This window comes from Chlorocebus sabaeus, chromosome 12 (genome assembly GCF_047675955.1).
Source record: "Chlorocebus sabaeus isolate Y175 chromosome 12, mChlSab1.0.hap1, whole genome shotgun sequence".
NCBI lineage: Eukaryota > Metazoa > Chordata > Mammalia > Primates > Cercopithecidae > Chlorocebus > Chlorocebus sabaeus.
This window is the reverse complement of record NC_132915.1, coordinates 62,035,898-62,053,833: the sequence shown is the minus strand read 5'-3', so window position 1 is coordinate 62,053,833 and position 17,936 is coordinate 62,035,898. Positions and strand designations below refer to the sequence as shown.

The window sequence follows — 17,936 nt, the reverse complement described above, 5'->3', positions numbered from 1 at the left end:
CCACTAATAGTGTATGAGGGTTCCTTTTTCTCCACTTACTCACCAGCATTTGTTCTTTCCTGCCTTTTTGTACAAAAGCCATTTTAACTGGAGTGAGATGATATCTCATTATAGTTTGATTTGCATTTCTCTAATGATCAGTTGTGTTGAGCACCTTTAAATAAACCTGTTTGCCTTGTGTATGTCTTTTTTTTTTTTTTTGAGAAATGTCTTTTCAGATCTTTCACCCATTTTTAACATTGGATTATCAGATTTTTTTCCTATAGAGTTGTTTGAGCTCCTTATATATTCTGGGGTTTTTTTTTTTTTTTTTTTTTTTGGACAGAGCTCTGTTACCCAGGCTGGAGTCCAGTGGCATGATCTTGGCTTACTGCAGCCTCTACTTTCTGGGTTCAAGTAATTCTCATGCCTCAGCCACCAAGTAGCTGGGATTACTGGCGTGTGCCACCACACTCAGCTAATTTTTGAATTTTCAGTAGAGATAGGATTTCGCCATGTTGGCGAGGTTGGTCTCGAACTCTTGGCCTCAAGCGATCCACCCGCCTCGGCCTCCCAAAGTGCTGGGATGACAGTCATGAGCCACCACACTTGGCCTTGTGTTCTGGTTATTTATTTATTTATTTTTCTGAGATGGAGTCTTACTGTTGTTGCCCCGGGTAGAGTACAATGGCACGATCTTAGCTCAATGCAACCTCTACCTCCTGGGTTCCAGGAATTCTCCTGCCTCAGCCCCCCAAGTAGCAGAGATTACAGGCACCCACCACTATGGCCCGGCTAGTTTTTCTATTTTTATTTAGTGGAGACGAGGTTTCACCATCTTGGCCAGGCTAGTCACGAACTCCTGACCTCAGGTGATCTGCCCGCCTCAGTCCCCCAAAGTGCTGGGATTACAGGCATGAGCCACCCTGCCCGGCCGTATTCTGGTTACTAGTTTGCAAGTATTTTCTCAGGAGGAATAAAAACTTAATAGGCACTGGATAATGGAATGTCAAAGTAAACTTAAAATGAGGATAAAGGAAAGGAGTTTAGATCACCAGGATGGGATTTAACTTAGAGGTGGTGAAGCACTTCTGTGCTGGGAGCCATTTAAGAAATTACTAAAGAATATAAAAGAATTCTTGGTTCTGCAAATTTTTGAAAAACTGGAAAAACAACTCGGTTTAATGTGGTTTACTTGGACTCTTTTCAGAAAAATAGCAGTGTGTCCTTTGGCCAGAAACTCAGTGAAAAATAATAATAGTGTGGATTGGCTGACCTCAGTTTTCTCCCAACTCATACTTTTGAAATGCAAGTGGACAGAATTGGGAAGTCATTTTCAAAAACTAAATTAGTTTAATCCCCTCTTTAACTGGGTAATTTCTTTTCACATTTTCCTCTGTGTATGCTTTTGCTTGTTTGTTTTAAGTAAGCACACTCATATCTTGTTGCTTCTGGGAAATGATGCTACATCCTCTCCTTTTTCAGGCATACCCAGATGGAAGTAGCAAAGAAAAGAGAAGAGCAGCAATTGCCCAGGCCTTAGCTGGTGAAGTCAGTGTGGTGCCTCCATCTCGTCTCATGGCATTGCTGGGACAGGTAATTCAATTCCTTTAGAGGCCAGGCGTGGTGGCTCACACCTGTCATCCTTGCACTTTGGGAGGCTGAGGCAGGAGAAACACTTGAGCCTAGAAGTTGGAGACCAGCCTAAGCAACATTGTGAGACCCTGTCTACAAAAAGTAAAAAAATTAGCAGGGTATGGTGGTGTGTGCCTGTGGTCTCAATTACTTCGGAGGCTGAGGTGGGAGGATCACTGGAGCCCAGAAGGTTGAGATGACAGTGAGCTATGATCATGCCATTGTACTCCAGCTTGGGCAATAATAGAGTGAGACCCTGTCTCCAAAAATAAAAATAAATTTAAAAAGTGAACTGGTACAATTTCCTAATTTCCTTTGTATAAACTATGTCTTAGCTGAAGAAATCGTACACCTTAAGAATTGGTGACTACCTACAGAGTTGCTTATACCAATAACTGTGCTGTTCCACTCTCCTTCTTTCCTGGGAGAGGCAATATAGATTAGTGGTTAATAACAAGCTCTGGAGTCAGTTAGAATTTGGGTTACCATGGAATTTATCATCCTGTCTGGGATAGTGTTGAGAGTACTATTGATCACTATGCCAGAACACCAAATGCAAACAGTAACTGTCCTGGAAAAACCGGAACAAATGCCCACCCCGGTTAGAATCCAGGCTTTCTCATTTACCAGCTATATAGTCTTGGCAAATTACTTTACTTTTCTGATCCCATTTACTCATCATAGTATTGATGAGTAAGGATTAAGAGAAATAATGTTCATAAACACTTTATACATTTCCTGGCACCTTGTAAATAGTAAATGGTAGCTGCTGGTGATGATTTTTTAAAAAATTACTAATAGTGTTGCCAGCATTGTCATTATTATAAAGCTACCTAGAGTAATAGATATTTTATAAATAACAAAGGGCACAAGTGATTAATAGGGATGTTAATAACCTTTTTGCACTAAATCTGCATTTAGAAAAAGATCAAAAAACTATTTGTTGTAGGCCTGCAGTGATTCTGAGATTTAAAAGTAAGCTGCTTTTTAATTTTTTAATCAAACTAATAGCTGTGCATCGTTTAAGTAGTACTTCAGGGCTTACAGTGAAAAACAGTCCCATGTGCTTCCCTTCTCCACGTCTGGTTCTTAACTTTCCTATTACCTCCATAGCTGAATACCATGTTTATACTGTTATTACCTGATTTTTTTTTTTTTTTTTAGTCACTAGCAACTATCTTCACTGAAAAATGATTTGTCTCATACCCACTCTCCTCAATACACACTTCTTCTTCCGGATTTTCAGTAGGGTTGTATCACAACTTCTGGTTCGATCTGTATTTAGTGTTTACATAGTTATTTTTATATAAATATTGTTCACAGCTAAAAAATAATTACATGTAGTTTCTTACATAAATTTTTATGATTTGCAATAATTATTGCTTTATTTTTTCTTTTGCCTAGTTTTCTATGCACTTCTGCTAGTCCAGCCTGAGTATTTCTGGTAGAACCCTCAAAAGTCCTTTTTTTTCCCCTTGCTGATACCTTTCCTGAGGCCCTTCTCTTTTTGTTCTCATCAGGACTGGTTCTCTTGTATTGCTGCACAGTTACTGTACCAGGACTTCTCTCATCTTCATACTGGGAATTTTGGGCCTCTTTTTTTTAGTAGATCTTATTTATAGATTCATCATTTTTCTTTCTTTCATAGTTAGACCTCTTTTTTTTTTTTTTTTTTTTTTGAGACGGGGTCTTACTCTGTCACCAGACTGGAGTGCAGTGGCACGATCTCGGCTCACTGCAACCTCCGCCTCCTAGGTTCAAGCAATTCTCCTCCCTCAGCCTCCTAAGTAGCTGGGACCACAGGCACCCACCACCACGCCCAGCTAAGTTTTGTATTTTTAGTAGAGACAGTGTTTCATCATGTTGGCCAGGATGGTCTCGATCTCTTGACCTCATGATCCGCCCGCGTCGGCCTCCCAAAGTTCTGGGAATACAGGTGTGAGCCACTGCGCCCGGCGTTTTTGTTTTGTTTTGTTTTTTGTTTTTTGTCTTTAATTAAATGAAGAACAGGGCCTTGCTGTGTTGCCCAGGCTATCCTGCCTCTGCCTTCCTAAGTACTGGGATTACAGGTGTGAGCCACTGAGTCCAGCCTCGACCCTCATTTTGTGGGAGTACTGAGTCCAGTAACTTCCTGAGAAAGGAAGTGTAGGAATAAATTTTTGAGATTTTACTTGTGTCTGTAATACTGTATATCTTTCTCTCTAAATGTTTAAAGTTTTATTTTCTTCCCTGCCCCATATTGTTCCTATTTTTTCTTTTTCTCTGAGTTCTCTCCTTCCCTGTTTGTTTTGGTGACCATATGTGGAAGTTTTCCTCAAATACTTAGAGATCTCTGCTATGGTTTATATTTAAGAGTGAAACATTAAATAACAGAATTATATGTCCGGTTGGGTGGTTGGAAAGAGGAGTTTGAGAACTGATAGAGTTCAGCCTGGGATGATAGGATGGGGATCCTCATTTGTCATTCTCTGCAGAAATATTCTCTTGGACTGGTCAGCTTTTCCAGAGAGTAGTTCCTGCTTGGAGAATAGTTGCTGCCTGGAGAGTAGTTCCTGCCTAAACCGTATCTTGAGAACCAGAGCTGAGAGGATGCAAGTAGGAGTGGAGGATAGAGAAATCTCACTGTTCAGCATACCAGTGTACACTGAACCCCCCAGTTTTCATTGTGGCTTCTCACCTCCACCTTGTCCTCAACTCTACTGAGATTTCCAGAGCCCAGGACCTCAACCTTTCTAGAATGTACATTACCTGATTTCTCTTGAGGCTAAGGTGAGGTAGTTGCACAGGGTTGGTAGAAGTCGTGGTAGCTAAATGCTCCTTATACAGACTTTAATATTGCCCCTGTTTTCAGCCCTGTGGCGTATGTGATTCTTCCAGTTCCTAAGCCTTTTTGGAGTTTTGCAAGGTAGTTTGACTTGCTTCATGTGGCTTCCACTTCTTCACCTTGTACAATTAGGTTTCAGTTTTCTCTGTTCTTCTTGGTTCCCACAAGTCCATTCACTTTTCACCTCCTAAAATTTAACTAACGTTTTTTTCTTGCTGTTCTCCCATTCTCTTTGTCTTTTGGGGCATGTATCTTTTTTATTCCTTAATTACCATCACTTTAGTAGATTTTTTACAAAGAGTGGAAATAAACTCATGTGTTCTACATTTAATTGGTTATATGTGAAGAGCAAGTGAGGTTTTTGTTCTAGGTTTCGTTTCCTTTTAGTTTCTGGTTTGAGTGACTTGGTAGAAAATATAAGAAGGGCAGATTTGTTGGGGGCTGGGGGTAGAAACTAGATAGGAGAAATGATCCATTTTTAGATGTGCTAAAGTCCTGTGGGACATACAATTGGAAACTTGTAGTATAGGCACTTGGATCTGTGAATCTGGACTTAACCTAGAGATTTTGGCTAAAATTATAGATTTGGAAATTATAGTAGTAGTTGAAGCTGTAAATGTAATTACCTAGGGAAAGCACGTAGAATAAGAATAGTAAAAATTTGGCCAGGTGTGGTGGTTCACGCCTGTAATTCCAGTACTTTGGGAAGCTGAGGTGGGCGGATCAACTGAGGTCAGGAGTTCGAGACCAGTCTGGCCAACATGGTGAAACCCTGTCTCTACTAAAAATACAAAAATATTAGCTAGGTGTGGTGGCTTGCGCCTGTAATCCCAACTATTCTGGAGGCTGATGCAGGAGAATTGCTTGAACTTGGGAGGTACAGGTTGCAGTGAGCTGAGATCGCACCATTGCACTCCAGCCTGGGGGACAAGAACAAAACTCTGTCTCAAAAAAAAAAAAAAAAAAAAAAAAGAAGAAGTAAAAATTTGAGAAGGAAACCACAGGGAACACTTAAAGTCAACAGAGCAAACAGAGAAAAGAACAGCCAGAGAGATAAAAAGGAACCTCGAGAGAATGGGTTTAGAGCAGCCAAGAGAGAGTTTGAAGAGTGTTCATTAAGATCAACAGCAACAGAAAACATGATGAGGGTCAGAAAGGAGTCTGGTTTGGCTGTTGGGATATCTGAGATGCACTGCCAGTGGAAAGGTGGGGACAGAGCGATATTGCAGTAAGATAAGGAGTGAATTTAACTGAGAAGTGAAGGTAGCGAATGTAGATGGCTCTTGAACCTTGGTGGTTAAGGGAAGGAGATGAGGGTGGTGGGGAGGGAAGAGGACAACAGAAGCTCAAAAAGAACACAGGGCCAGACAAGGTTTGTTTTTTTTTTTTCTTTTGAATATGGAAATGATTAGAAACTGTTACAGGCCAGAAGAGAGTACAGATTGATTGGAGAGGGGTCCAAGGAGACACAAATTCTCTCTGGTGATTGCAGGAAAACATAAACATAAATAAGATAGGAATTTTGGAAATAAATTAATATATTTAGAAAAATATTTCAACTATAATAATCTTAGAATTTTAAAGTTTGGAAAGTTGCTAGATACAAAATATACAATTTGATTGCACTCCTGTTTATCAGCAGCAGCTAGTTAGAAAATTCAGTGGAAAAGTGTTCTGTTTATAGCAGAAATATATAATATAAAACCTAGCATTATCTGGGAAATAGATGATTTCCATTTTTAAAAAGGCAAAAAAAAAAAAAAATCCTTCAAAACTTACAATAGAATACTTGAGTAAATGGTGAAACATTGATTTTCTGGGACAAGACTGACATTCAATACCAGTTCTCAGATTTAAAGCAATTATCATAAAGATTGCAGTAGGATTAGAACTACTTTACAAAGGAATTTGGCATTCATCTGGAATAATAAACTTGAAAATACATTTATCAGGCTGTGCACGGTGGTTCATGCCTGTAATCTCAGTGGTTTGGGAGGCCGAGGCAGGTGGATCACCTGAGGTCAGGAGTTCGAGACCAGCCTGGCCAACATGGCGAAACCTCGGCTGTACTAAAAATAGAAAAATTAGACGGCCATCATGACGCACGCCTATAATCCCAGCTATTTGGGAGGCTGAGGCACGAGAATCACTTGAACCCAGGAGGCGGAGTTTGCAGTGAGCCAAGATTGCACCACTGCATTCCAGCCTAGGTGACAGAGTGAGACTCTGTCTCAATTTAAAAAAAAAGAAAAAATATATTTAGCAAAGAAACTTTGGAAGGGAAGAATGTTGAGAGCGTACTAGGCTTAGAAATACTGCATTTAATAAAGACCTATAGTTTGCATCATTTTGGTAGTGGGCACAGGAATATCTGTTGCAACCATTGCAACAACAAGGCAAAAACCCAGTCTTGTTATTTATAATAATTCCATGGATGACAATGGGGAATACCACAAAACCTAGGAATAAAGGAAAAATATATTTAGTATATGATGTTGGGACACTGACTTTAGAATTGCGGAGGAGAGGTAAGATCAGAGCCTGCTCCCATATTTTGTGTAGCATAATTTCAGATAGAAAGTTAGATATTTTAAGAAAATAGAAAAACACTTGGAGATTATATAATCTATCAAACCTGATAGTCTTCCCAAGCTTAGAGATTAAACACCAAGGAAAAGATCAACAGATTTCATCACTTGAGAATGGAACTTAAGATGAAAAGAAACCTATAAAGCTATAATCCAAAAATAGACATAGTCACACTACTTGGAAGGCTGAGATAGAAGGACTGCTTGAGCCCAGGAGTTTGAGGCTGCAGTGAGTCGTGATCATGCCACTGCACTTCCAGCCTGACAGAGTGAGAACCCCTCTCTTTAAAAAGAAAAGTTGGTAAAATAATTCTTTATAGCAAACATAAACAACAAATACCTTTATCACATTAAAGTTCACAAATTGGTGAGAATAGTAAGACTATGATAGATAACTGAGCAGATACCATGAATAGTTAACAGAAGAGGAAATATATCTAATACAGAGAAAAGTTCAACTCAATCAGAGAACTGCCTAAAGTAGGGTATTCTATTTCTACTTATTAAAGTAGCTAAAATTTTTAAATCAGCAGTTCCCAACCTTTTTGGCACCAGAGACTGGTTTTGTGGAAGACAGTTTTTCCACAGATGGTGGTGGGGGTGTCAGAGGGGTGGGTTTCAGGATGAAACTCTCCCACCTAAGATCGTCAGGCATTAGATTCTCATAATAAGTATGCACCCTAGATCCCTCGCATGCGCAGTTCAAAATAGAGTTCATGCTCCTATGAGAATCTAATGCTGTGCAGATCTGGCAGGAGGTGGAGCTCAGACTATAATGCTCTCACTCGCTGGCTACTCGCCTCCTGCTGTACAGCTGGGTTCCTAATAGGCCATGGACCGGTACTGGTCTGCAGTTCAGTGGTTGGGGACCCCTGTTTTAAGTGATATCCAAAAATTATTGATTTTTCTTGGTATAACAAAAGGAAAGGGGAATAAACATTGATTGTGTGCTTATTATGTGAACATGTGTTTATTATACAGGATTCACATATATTATTTTGTCTTATCCTCTACGAATTAGGCTTTTTTTTTTTTTTTGGAGAAACAGTCTCGTTCTGTTGCCCAGGCTGGGAGTGCAGTGGGACTATCTTGGCTCACTGCAGCCTCTGCCTCCCGGGTTCAAGCAATTTTCCTGCTTCAGTCTCCCAAGTAGCTGGGATTACAGGCATGTGCCACCACACCCAGCTAAATTTTGTATTTTTAGTAGAGATGGGGTTTCACAGTGTTGGCCAGGCTGACCTGGAACTCCTGACCTCAGGTGAACTGCCCGCCTTGGCCTCCTAAAGTGTTGGGGTTACAGGCATGAGCCACCACCCCTGGCCCCCGAATTAGGCTTTTTTTTCCTGACTTTTTCAGGTGGCAAAACTGGGAGTCAAAATGACATAGCTGGTGAATGATTTAACCTAGGACCATCCAAAGTTCATTATTTATTTCACCCCTCATAAAGCAGTTGTGAACATTATTGCAACTGCAACTTTTTTTGGAAAGCAGCCCTTTTGGAAAGGAGTTTGGCACTATATATCAAATATATCAAGAGCCTTAACCATTCTTGTTCTTTTTGGATTTAGTAATTTATTTTCCAGGAATACAAAATAAGAGGAGAATATCCCCAAAATAGAAAAAGCCATATGTCCAAAGATGTTCATTGCAGCATTATTTAGGTGATTGAAAAATTGGAAGCAGTGTAAATGTCCACTAATACTGTGAGACATCTACTTGATGGGATGTATTTTATAGCCATTAAAATGATAGCTGTGACTAGTATGATCTATTGATAGGTGAAAACAAGAGAAAATAAAATTTTACATACGGTATAATTACAACTAGGTTAATGAAACATATGTAGGGGGGGAAATATTAGAAGGTAGTATATAAAATGTTAGTAGTGGGTGTGTTTGAGTGTTAGTGCTGTGGGAGATTTCTGTTTTCCAGGTTTTGTTTATAACAAAAGAGCCACACCTATAAGAAAATAGGTGGATGACAGACTTGGTTCTCAGAGTCCCCTTCCACCCTGAGACCAGCCTATGTTCTTGGACACACAGAGGAGCACGGATTATGTTGTGTTTGGATGGCCAAAAATAGTTGGGGTCTAGATGGCTCACAGTTTACTCTGAACCTCATCCTTTCGGGCTTGGTTTCTGAGCAGTCATGGCCAGATCTTAAAAGCATCTAAACAGATTGCTATACTTTTTTTTTTTCCTCATAGGCACTGAAGTGGCAGCAGCATCAAGGATTGCTTCCTCCTGGTATGACCATAGATTTGTTTCGAGGCAAAGCAGCTGTCAAAGATGTGGAAGAAGAAAAATTTCCTACACAACTGAGTAGGCATATTAAGGTAGGATCCTAAGACATTCAGCCAGTCAGTAATCATTTGTTGAGGACTTGTCATGGGCTCAGCCAGGCCCTGTGCCAGGGGCTTGGATACTTGAGGAGGATAACTCATTCTCCAGCTCTGACAATATTCAAAGTTGCTGCAGGTGTCCACTGGGATACTGCTGTGGCCTGGGAGTGGTACACCTCAGATGTGTCATCTAATGGATGGACATCTAGCTTGACATCTAGCCCATCATCTGCCCTTGCACTGCTTCCCAAGAAGCCTGCATTTGGAAGAATGGTTAGTTCTTTTTTGGTTAAGTCTGGGACTGTGAACTTTCTATGTACTTCTCCTGTTCAACATTTTTGTTGTGCCTGCTATGTGTCAGGCAGAGTGCCAGTCAGGGATTACAGAGTGGGCTTATGTGATGTTTGAGGAAAGTGACTTTATCATCTTATGGTTTTTTTTTTTTTTTTTTTTTTTTTTTTTTTTTTTTAACTGAGAGTTTTCTAGGAAAAAGTTTTCTAGGTAATTCCCAGAATTACAAGCGTATTTGCTACTTTAGCATCTCTATATTATAGTTTCTCTGGATTCGTGCTCTGAATTCCTGGATTTTAAAATACTTCATATTCCTCAAATCTTTGACTTTAACATTTTGGATTTGCCTTTTCTGGATTATATATTCTAACTTGTAGATAAAGATATTTTTGAGCAGCACCTTTATTTACTCTGCCTGAAACCTTGAGACAAATAGAAGTCCATCATTATTATGCTGCTGGGCTAAGATTTTCTGTTATAAACACTTTCCTTTTTTGGCATTTAAGGTGAAATCCACATTAAAGCTTTTCTCTGTTCTTTCCACCTAATTTTCTGTAGTTTTCATCTGTTATCGGGAGCATCCTCACTAGCAAATGCTTAGGATGCATTTATCAGACAGTATATTAATTTTAATTAGTTCTTCTAAGTTTGGTCAGCTACACATTATCACTTGATTAAATGAAGGTTGTGAAACACTGATAGAAAGTATATTTACAAAATAATGTATGGAAACATACATTTACTTTGAAAAAATGAGTTATTCCCCCCGAGATACACAACAGGAACATGTTAGGCCATATTGAGTATGAAAGTCATGCTAACAGTGGCTGATTCTTGCAAAACATTATGGTCTGAACTAACAGGATTACTTGTTCTAAGTCCCATGTTAAAATAGCTTTCGTCCTTTTCTTAGGAAATATCAATCTCATATTCAAAAACTAGCTTCAACTTAGTGCCTAGACATAAAACTAGTCAGAGAAAAATACATCCACCCAGCTCCCTGCGTCCAGGTACAGAAATACCCCTCCAATACTCTATAATATGGGCCAGCTATGACTTTATGCTAGGGCAATGTTTCTCAAAAGGTTAAAATAGGAATTATTTTAAGTCCACTGGATAAAAATGCATCTGTTTCATTGTTTCATTTGAAACAGTTTGGTCAGAAGTCACATGTGGAGTGTGCTCGATTTTCTCCAGATGGTCAGTATTTGGTCACTGGGTCTGTTGATGGATTCATTGAAGTATGGAACTTTACTACTGGAAAAATCAGAAAGGTAAAGTATTTTAAATGTGTTAACCTTCCTAGTGAAAAAATTACTGATTTTGAATTACTTACATACGCCCTCACTCTAAATCAGATTAGTTGAAAAAGGATCTGAATGTAATGAACATGTATTACTTTTGTAATTAAAAAACTCATTTAAAGCTAGGGACAGTGGTGCATACCTGTAGTCCTAGCTACTCAGGAGGCTGAGGCAGGAGGATCACTTAGTTGAACCCAGGAGTTCAACCCATCCTGGGCAGCATAGTGAGACCGTGTCTCTACAAAAAAAAAATTTTTTTTTTAAATTAACCATGCATGCTTGTGTGCACCTATAGTTTTAGCTGCTTGGGAGGCTGAAGTGGGAGGATCCCTCAAGCCCAGGAGTTTGAGGCTGCAGTGAGCCATGATTGTGCCACTGCATTCTAGCCTGGGCAGTGACGCTGTCTCAAAAAAAAAAAAAACGGTATTTTTCATTAAATTCCAATTTTATTAACCAGGAGAGGACCTTTATTATCTATAATTGTTTTATTATCTATTATTTTTACAAGTAAAACATTTTTTTTCAGGCTGGGCACAGTGGCTCAGGCCTGTAATCCCAGCACTTGAGGAGGCTGAGGCGGGTGGATCAACTGAGGTCAGGAGTTTGAGACGATCCTGGCCAACATGGTGAAACCCCGTCTCTATTAAAAATACAAAAAAAAAAATTAGTTGGGCGTGGTGGTGGGTGCCTGTAATCCCAGCTACTTGGGAGGCTGAGGCAGGAGAATCGCTTGAACGCGGGAGGCGGAGGTTGCAGTGAGCCGACATCGTACCACTGCACTCTAGCCTGGGCAACAAGAGCGAAACTCTGGCTCAGAAAAAAAACAAAAAAACAGAGTTTCGTTCTTGTTGCCCAAGCTGGAGTGCAGGGGCACGATCTCGGTTCACTGCAACTTCCGCCACCCAGGTTCAAGCGATTCTCCTGCCTAAGCCTCTGGAGTAGCTAGGATTACAGGCATGTGCAAAAAAAAATTTTTTTTTTTTCCAAGGGGTAATATGTACAACTGATATAAGGTTCAAAAAACAGAAAAAGTTACTTAAGTAGCATTTTGCTCCTACACTTGTACCTCAGCTAGTCAGTTACCTTCCTTGGGCCAGCCAGGATTACCAGTTTCTTATGTAACTTTCCTGGAATATCCTGTGTGTGTGTTATTTATTATGTATCCTTTTCAAAAATTTTTAAATACAGGTGATAGCATACTACATACCCTGTTACACTTCCTGCTTTTTATAGCATATGTTAGAGATTATTGGTGTATTATATTACATTGCATGGATTGAACCATGATGTATTTAACCACCCATTTTATTTAAGATCATTTCCAATCTAACCTAATTGTAGTACTAATTCTATTTCTCTTATGAATGAAGTTAAACATCTTTTTATATGTGAAAAGCCGCCAATATTTCTTTTTTATTTTACTGAAGCCACTAATATTTCTTACACTATGAAGTCTGTTAGTATCTTTTGCTCGTTTTTCTATTGGATTGTTCTTTATTGATTTGTAGGAGCTCTTTATATTTTAAGGAAATTAAATTTTATAATATACATTACAAATATTTTAAAATTTTGACTTTTATGTCTTGATTTTGCTTGTTTTGTTTTATAGACTTAAATTTTTTTTTATATCATTAAATTTATTCATCTTTTCTCCTACAGTTTCTTCTAGTACTTTAATCTTTTATTTTATGTTTAATTATTGACCTTTCTAGGATTTGTTTAGGAGGATAAAGTTGGTATAGATCCAACTTAGTTTTTTCCTCAAATAGCTATTTACTTACTTTTATTCACTGATTTAAAATATAATTTTTGACTGGGCGCAGTGTTTCATGCTTGTAATCCCAGCACTTTGGGAGGCTGAAGTTGGTAGGTCACTTGAGGTCAGGAGTTCGAGGCCAGCCTGGCTGACATGGTGAAACCCTGTCTCTACTAAAAATATAAAAATTAGCTGGGTGTTTTGGTGCGGACCTGTAATCCTACTTGGGAGCCTGATGCGGGAGAATTGCTCAAACCCAGGAGGCAGAGATTTCAGTGAGCCGAGATCGCATCACTGCACTGCAGCCTGGACGATGGAGCAAGACTCTGTCTCAAAAATAAATAAATGTAATTTTTATCGTAGAGTGCCAAATTCTACTCCATGGGTAGTGGATTTATGAGTGATTTTTACTTTCTACTTTATTTTATTTTATTTTATTTTATTTTATTTTATTTTATTTATTTTTTTTTGAGATGGAGTCTCGCTCTGTCACCCAGGCTGGAGTGCAGTGGCCGGATCTCAGCTCACTGCAAGCTCCGCCTCCCGGGTTTACGCCATTCTCCTGCCTCAGCCTCCCGAGTAGCTGGGACTACAGGCGCCCGCCACCTCGCCCGGCTAGTTTTTTTTTGTATTTTTTAGTAGAGACGGGGTTTCACCGGGTTAGCCAGGATGGTCTCGATCTCCTGACCTCGTGATCTGCCCGTCTCAGCCTCCCAAAGTGCTGGGATTACAGGCTTGAGCCACTGCGCCCGGCCTTACTTTTTACTTTATATATTTCTGTATAGTTTGCTTTTATTTTTTAAACCAGGTAGCCATCTCACTTTATAATTAGAAAAAAATAAGAAAGATAATCCATTTGAAAAATAATGGATAGTAAAAGAAGCATCACAAATAAATAGATTAGTAAACTGTTTCAGGAAACGTAGCTGATGATTTGAAAAAAATATTAGTTTAGTTTCCCACATCATACAGAAATAGGTAAATTCAGATTTATTAAATATGTAAAATATGAAACTAGATAAATTTTGCCTAGAAAAAATCAGTAAGCAAAAGATCTAGAGTAGTATGTTGGTATTTTTAATAATACTAATTTGAATTGTATAAAATTATTTATCCCCAGCAATATCACTAGGAACTAGTTACTAGGAGCATGTATGCATGGCACTTCTGTTTATTTTAGGGGTTTAGAGTAGGTACAATCCATTGCCCTGGTTTTTGTGAGTTTGTAGAGAACTGGGGCCTAGACTTTTGTGTTATTTTGATAACTGCTAACCATTGTTTCTTTAGGATCTTAAGTACCAAGCCCAGGATAACTTTATGATGATGGATGATGCTGTCCTATGCATGTGTTTCAGCAGAGATACAGAAATGTTAGCAACTGGGGCCCAAGATGGAAAAATCAAGGTATGGATTAGTGCCACAGCCTCTCATGTGTAGACATTTTGAATGTTCTGCTATGGGGTAGTGTCCTGTATATGATATTCAGCACAATAATAGCTACTGATTATTGAGCATCAGCTTTATGCTAATCACTTTACTTTTTCTAGTGTAATCTTAATAATAACTCTGCCTGGGTGATCCAATAACATGTTTAAGGTCGCATACTTGGTAAGTGATAGATCTGGGACTTTAGTTCATATCTGCTTAAGCCCTTTCTATTGTACCATCCTGGCTTGCTGTATAAAAATCAAAATCACTGACCTTTTTTTTAAGGGGATGATCTAATAGTCAGTTTGTTGTGGTTTGTATTTAATGCTAGAAATACATCCTGGGCTACAAAAATTGTAGAAATGGTCTCTGCTAAGTGAACTTACAGTCTATATTTTTGTTTTACTAATTTACATGAAAAGAGTTTTAAGTTTCAAAGGATTCAGTTACTATTGTACTACATGAACCAGACACATCATATTCAGCTGTTAGCATGCATTTTTAATGCTGTTTCAGTACATTAGTGAGCATTGCATCTTACTTGGCTCTGTGGGCTATAGTAGGACACTTTACAAGTTTTTTTTAAATTCTTTCTTTTTCAAATAAAGGTATGGAAGATTCAGAGTGGACAGTGTTTAAGGAGATTTGAGAGGGCACACAGTAAGGGTGTCACCTGTCTAAGCTTCTCTAAGGATAGCAGTCAGATCCTTAGTGCTTCTTTTGACCAGACAATTAGGTAAGTAAAAATCCCAAAAGTGTTCTCACTTGAGTTTGATATAATGAGGCCCTGGAGGGAGGTACTAGTGATTCCTTATGCTTTTACTATGATGGTGTGATACGGAGAGGGAAAGTATGTGAGACCTTCTGTCCCCAAAGTACAACTCACACAGTGTTGTTGTTTTGTCCATTTGTGTCTTTACCCAGAGGAGAGATTTGAAAGGGGGTAGCAGTGATTCATGTTTCTCAGAATATGGTCCTATGGACCTATCTGCATCATAATCACTTTAGAGGGTCTGTTATACTGGGACTCAGCTGAGACCCACTGATCTCAGTCTTCTGTTAACCTGTTTTTTAGAGGTCTGTCCCTGAACAGAAGCTTGTGGTGGTATTGGCATGTTTTCTTCCAGCCTCTTTCTTTGCAAAGCTTTTGTTTGATTGTTTGATATAATGAAAATTATACCATGTACACAATCACATAGCCCTCTTAATGTTATAACATGAGCTTCTGTAATTTATCTAAAATGCATTCAATCATTGGTCACAACCATAAGATATTAAATATTTATTGTTCTTTTACTTTCATTTGGTAGAATTCATGGTTTAAAATCTGGGAAAACACTGAAGGAATTTCGTGGCCATTCCTCCTTTGTTAACGAAGCAACATTTACACAAGATGGACATTACATTATTAGTGCATCCTCTGATGGCACAGTAAAGGTTAAGTATTTGCTTTCGGTTTATTTTGGGATGTCTACCCCATCTTTGTCCTTTGAGGAGTTTTCAGTGGTGATAATGGGAATGATTGTGCTGTAGTAAACCTCTTTACTGGCTATTTTAGCCATAATTGAGGTGAGTCTGAGACAACAACAATATTCTGTGGGTAATTCCCATTGGCCTTGGGACCCCAATCTCAAACTTTTTCAATCCAAACGAACTTTCTCATATGTAGGAAAAGAGGAAGGGTGAAGAGTCCTAAAGTTAAGCCATCCCCCATTCACAGATACACACGGTGGTTAAATCTGTTTTGCCACAGGTATGGTCTACCTGCTAACAGTCAAATTCACAAAAGGCTCAGTGGCCTAATAAATAGATCTCTTTTTTTGTTGCACAGCCTCGCTGCATTCCTGGTCCCCAAATTTAGAGCTTTCCTAGTAGCATTTATAGAGGAATAGGAGAAGTGTTGAGTAAAACTAAGCCTTCTCCTAGATAGTTATTTAATAAGTAATTTGCTGAAAGTAATGGATCTTCAGTACCTTTAAAGATTTAGTTATTTTTCGAGAGGATCTCATTTCCTAGAAAAGATATGAGAAACCCAAATAGAAAATTATTAGAGATCTTCGAGACACTCTACGTTTTGGACCTAATCTTTTTGAATTGCCTTATATGAGCGAGTACTTTGTGGCAGAAGATCTAGACATTTTAACAAAACATTTTAACACATATATCTAGACATTTTAGATACATATTTAAGTATCTAAAATTCAGACAGTCAGGTGTGGTGGCATACACCTGTAGTCCTAGCTACTTAGGAGGCTCAGGTGAAAGGATCACTTGAACCCAGGAGTTTGAGGCTGCATTGAGCAATTTTCACACCACTGTACTTCAGCTTGGGCAAGAGAGCAACAACCTGTCTCAATCAATAAATGTATGTGTGTATATATGTATGTATGTACATATGTATGTCAGACCACCGTCTGAAAATGCTGTTCATGATTGGAAATTGAACCGGAAACCGGAAGGCAGGAGATGTATGCTCCCTTGGGATGAGTGGAGAAATCACGCAAAGCTGTTAGTACTTCAGTCATGGGATTTGCTCTCATGCTATGCATATGGGCCTCACAACTTGTAAATGCCACTGGTAGATGGCTTGTCTAAGCTTCTTTATTTTGTGGTCTTTCCCCCTTAGTTTTGCAGTGAGTGGGGCAAAGCATGTCACTGACCTTTTGAATGAAAAACACTGGAAGCCTTAGCGTTCTTAATTCCTGAAATGTTCATGTTTTCTTCTAAGCATCTGGGCTTCAGAGGAGATTAGGGCAGACGATAACGGTATTGACACCAGGGCAACTGTTTTCTCCTGTTTATGAGTATTTATTCAACATCTGCTTTGTGCCAAGCTCCGTGGAAGGCACAGAGGAAACACAGCAGAGTCCATGCCTTAGAGACTTTGTGCCTGGTGAATTGAGTGGTATCTGGACAATGCTATTTAATGTTTGGTCCATCCCTTCTCTAAGCACATCTCAGATTTCTGTGCTACCTGATTTAACCCTTTCAGTTCATAAGAGCCCAGAAGGACAAGGTGAAAAGATAGACTGGGAGAAGTAATACAAGTGGCCAAGAGTAGCTTCCACTTCAAAGTTCCTCATGTGTGTGTGCTAACATTGTGACTTCTATTCAGTCATTGTCGGTATAAACTGTACATTGGAATCATTTGTAGCTTTAAAAAAAATGCCTGTGCCTCACCCTAGACCTACCACATCAAAATCTCAGGATAGAGTCTCAAGCTAAAAAGCCTCTATTTGAACCAAGCTCAGTGGCACCTGCCTGTAGTCCCATACTCAGGAGGCTGAAGTGACAGAATCTCTTGAACCCAGGAGTTTAACGCCAGCGGGGACAATAGGGCAAAATAGCGAGATCTCATCTCATTTTAAAAAAAAAGCCCCTGTTTTTGTTTTGTTTGTATTTTATTTTAATTATTTTAAATAGAGATAAGATCCCACTATATTGCCTAGGCTGGTCTTGAACTCCTGGCCTCAAGTGATCCATACGCCTTGGCTTCCCAAAGTGCTGAAATTACAGGCGTGAGCCACCATGCCTGACCCCCTATTTGGTTTTGATATCCAGACAAGGGTAGCTTTCTGGTTGTTTATGACAGTAGCAGTGTTGACAAACAACTAATTTTAAAGAGAGAGAGAGCTCTATTGGCTAAGGAAAAAGGTATTAGAAAAGATCGTAGTTTTTTAAAAGTTTTTAAATTTTAGTTTGTGACTTTTGTTTTTGCCAATTCATCAACAAATACATGATGAATACTTACTCTGTACAGTTGGTCCTCTGTATCTGGAACATGGATTCA

General features: G+C 39.0%; 1 protein-coding gene across 4 annotated transcripts in view; it reads left to right on the top strand.

Annotated features, from left to right (window-relative positions):
- Positions 1–17,936, top strand: part of SMU1 (SMU1 DNA replication regulator and spliceosomal factor) — a 36,072-nt gene that overhangs the window by 6,530 nt on the left and 11,606 nt on the right. For all 4 annotated transcript variants that reach the window (XM_037998330.2, XM_073021713.1, XM_073021712.1 and 1 more), the window contains 6 exons: positions 1,465–1,575; positions 9,233–9,361; positions 10,813–10,932; positions 14,006–14,122; positions 14,755–14,882; positions 15,457–15,583. In XM_037998330.2, the coding sequence (XP_037854258.1) occupies positions 1,465–1,575; positions 9,233–9,361; positions 10,813–10,932; positions 14,006–14,122; positions 14,755–14,882; positions 15,457–15,583 (732 nt within the window). The remainder of the gene's footprint in view (positions 1–1,464; positions 1,576–9,232; positions 9,362–10,812; positions 10,933–14,005; positions 14,123–14,754; positions 14,883–15,456; positions 15,584–17,936) is intronic.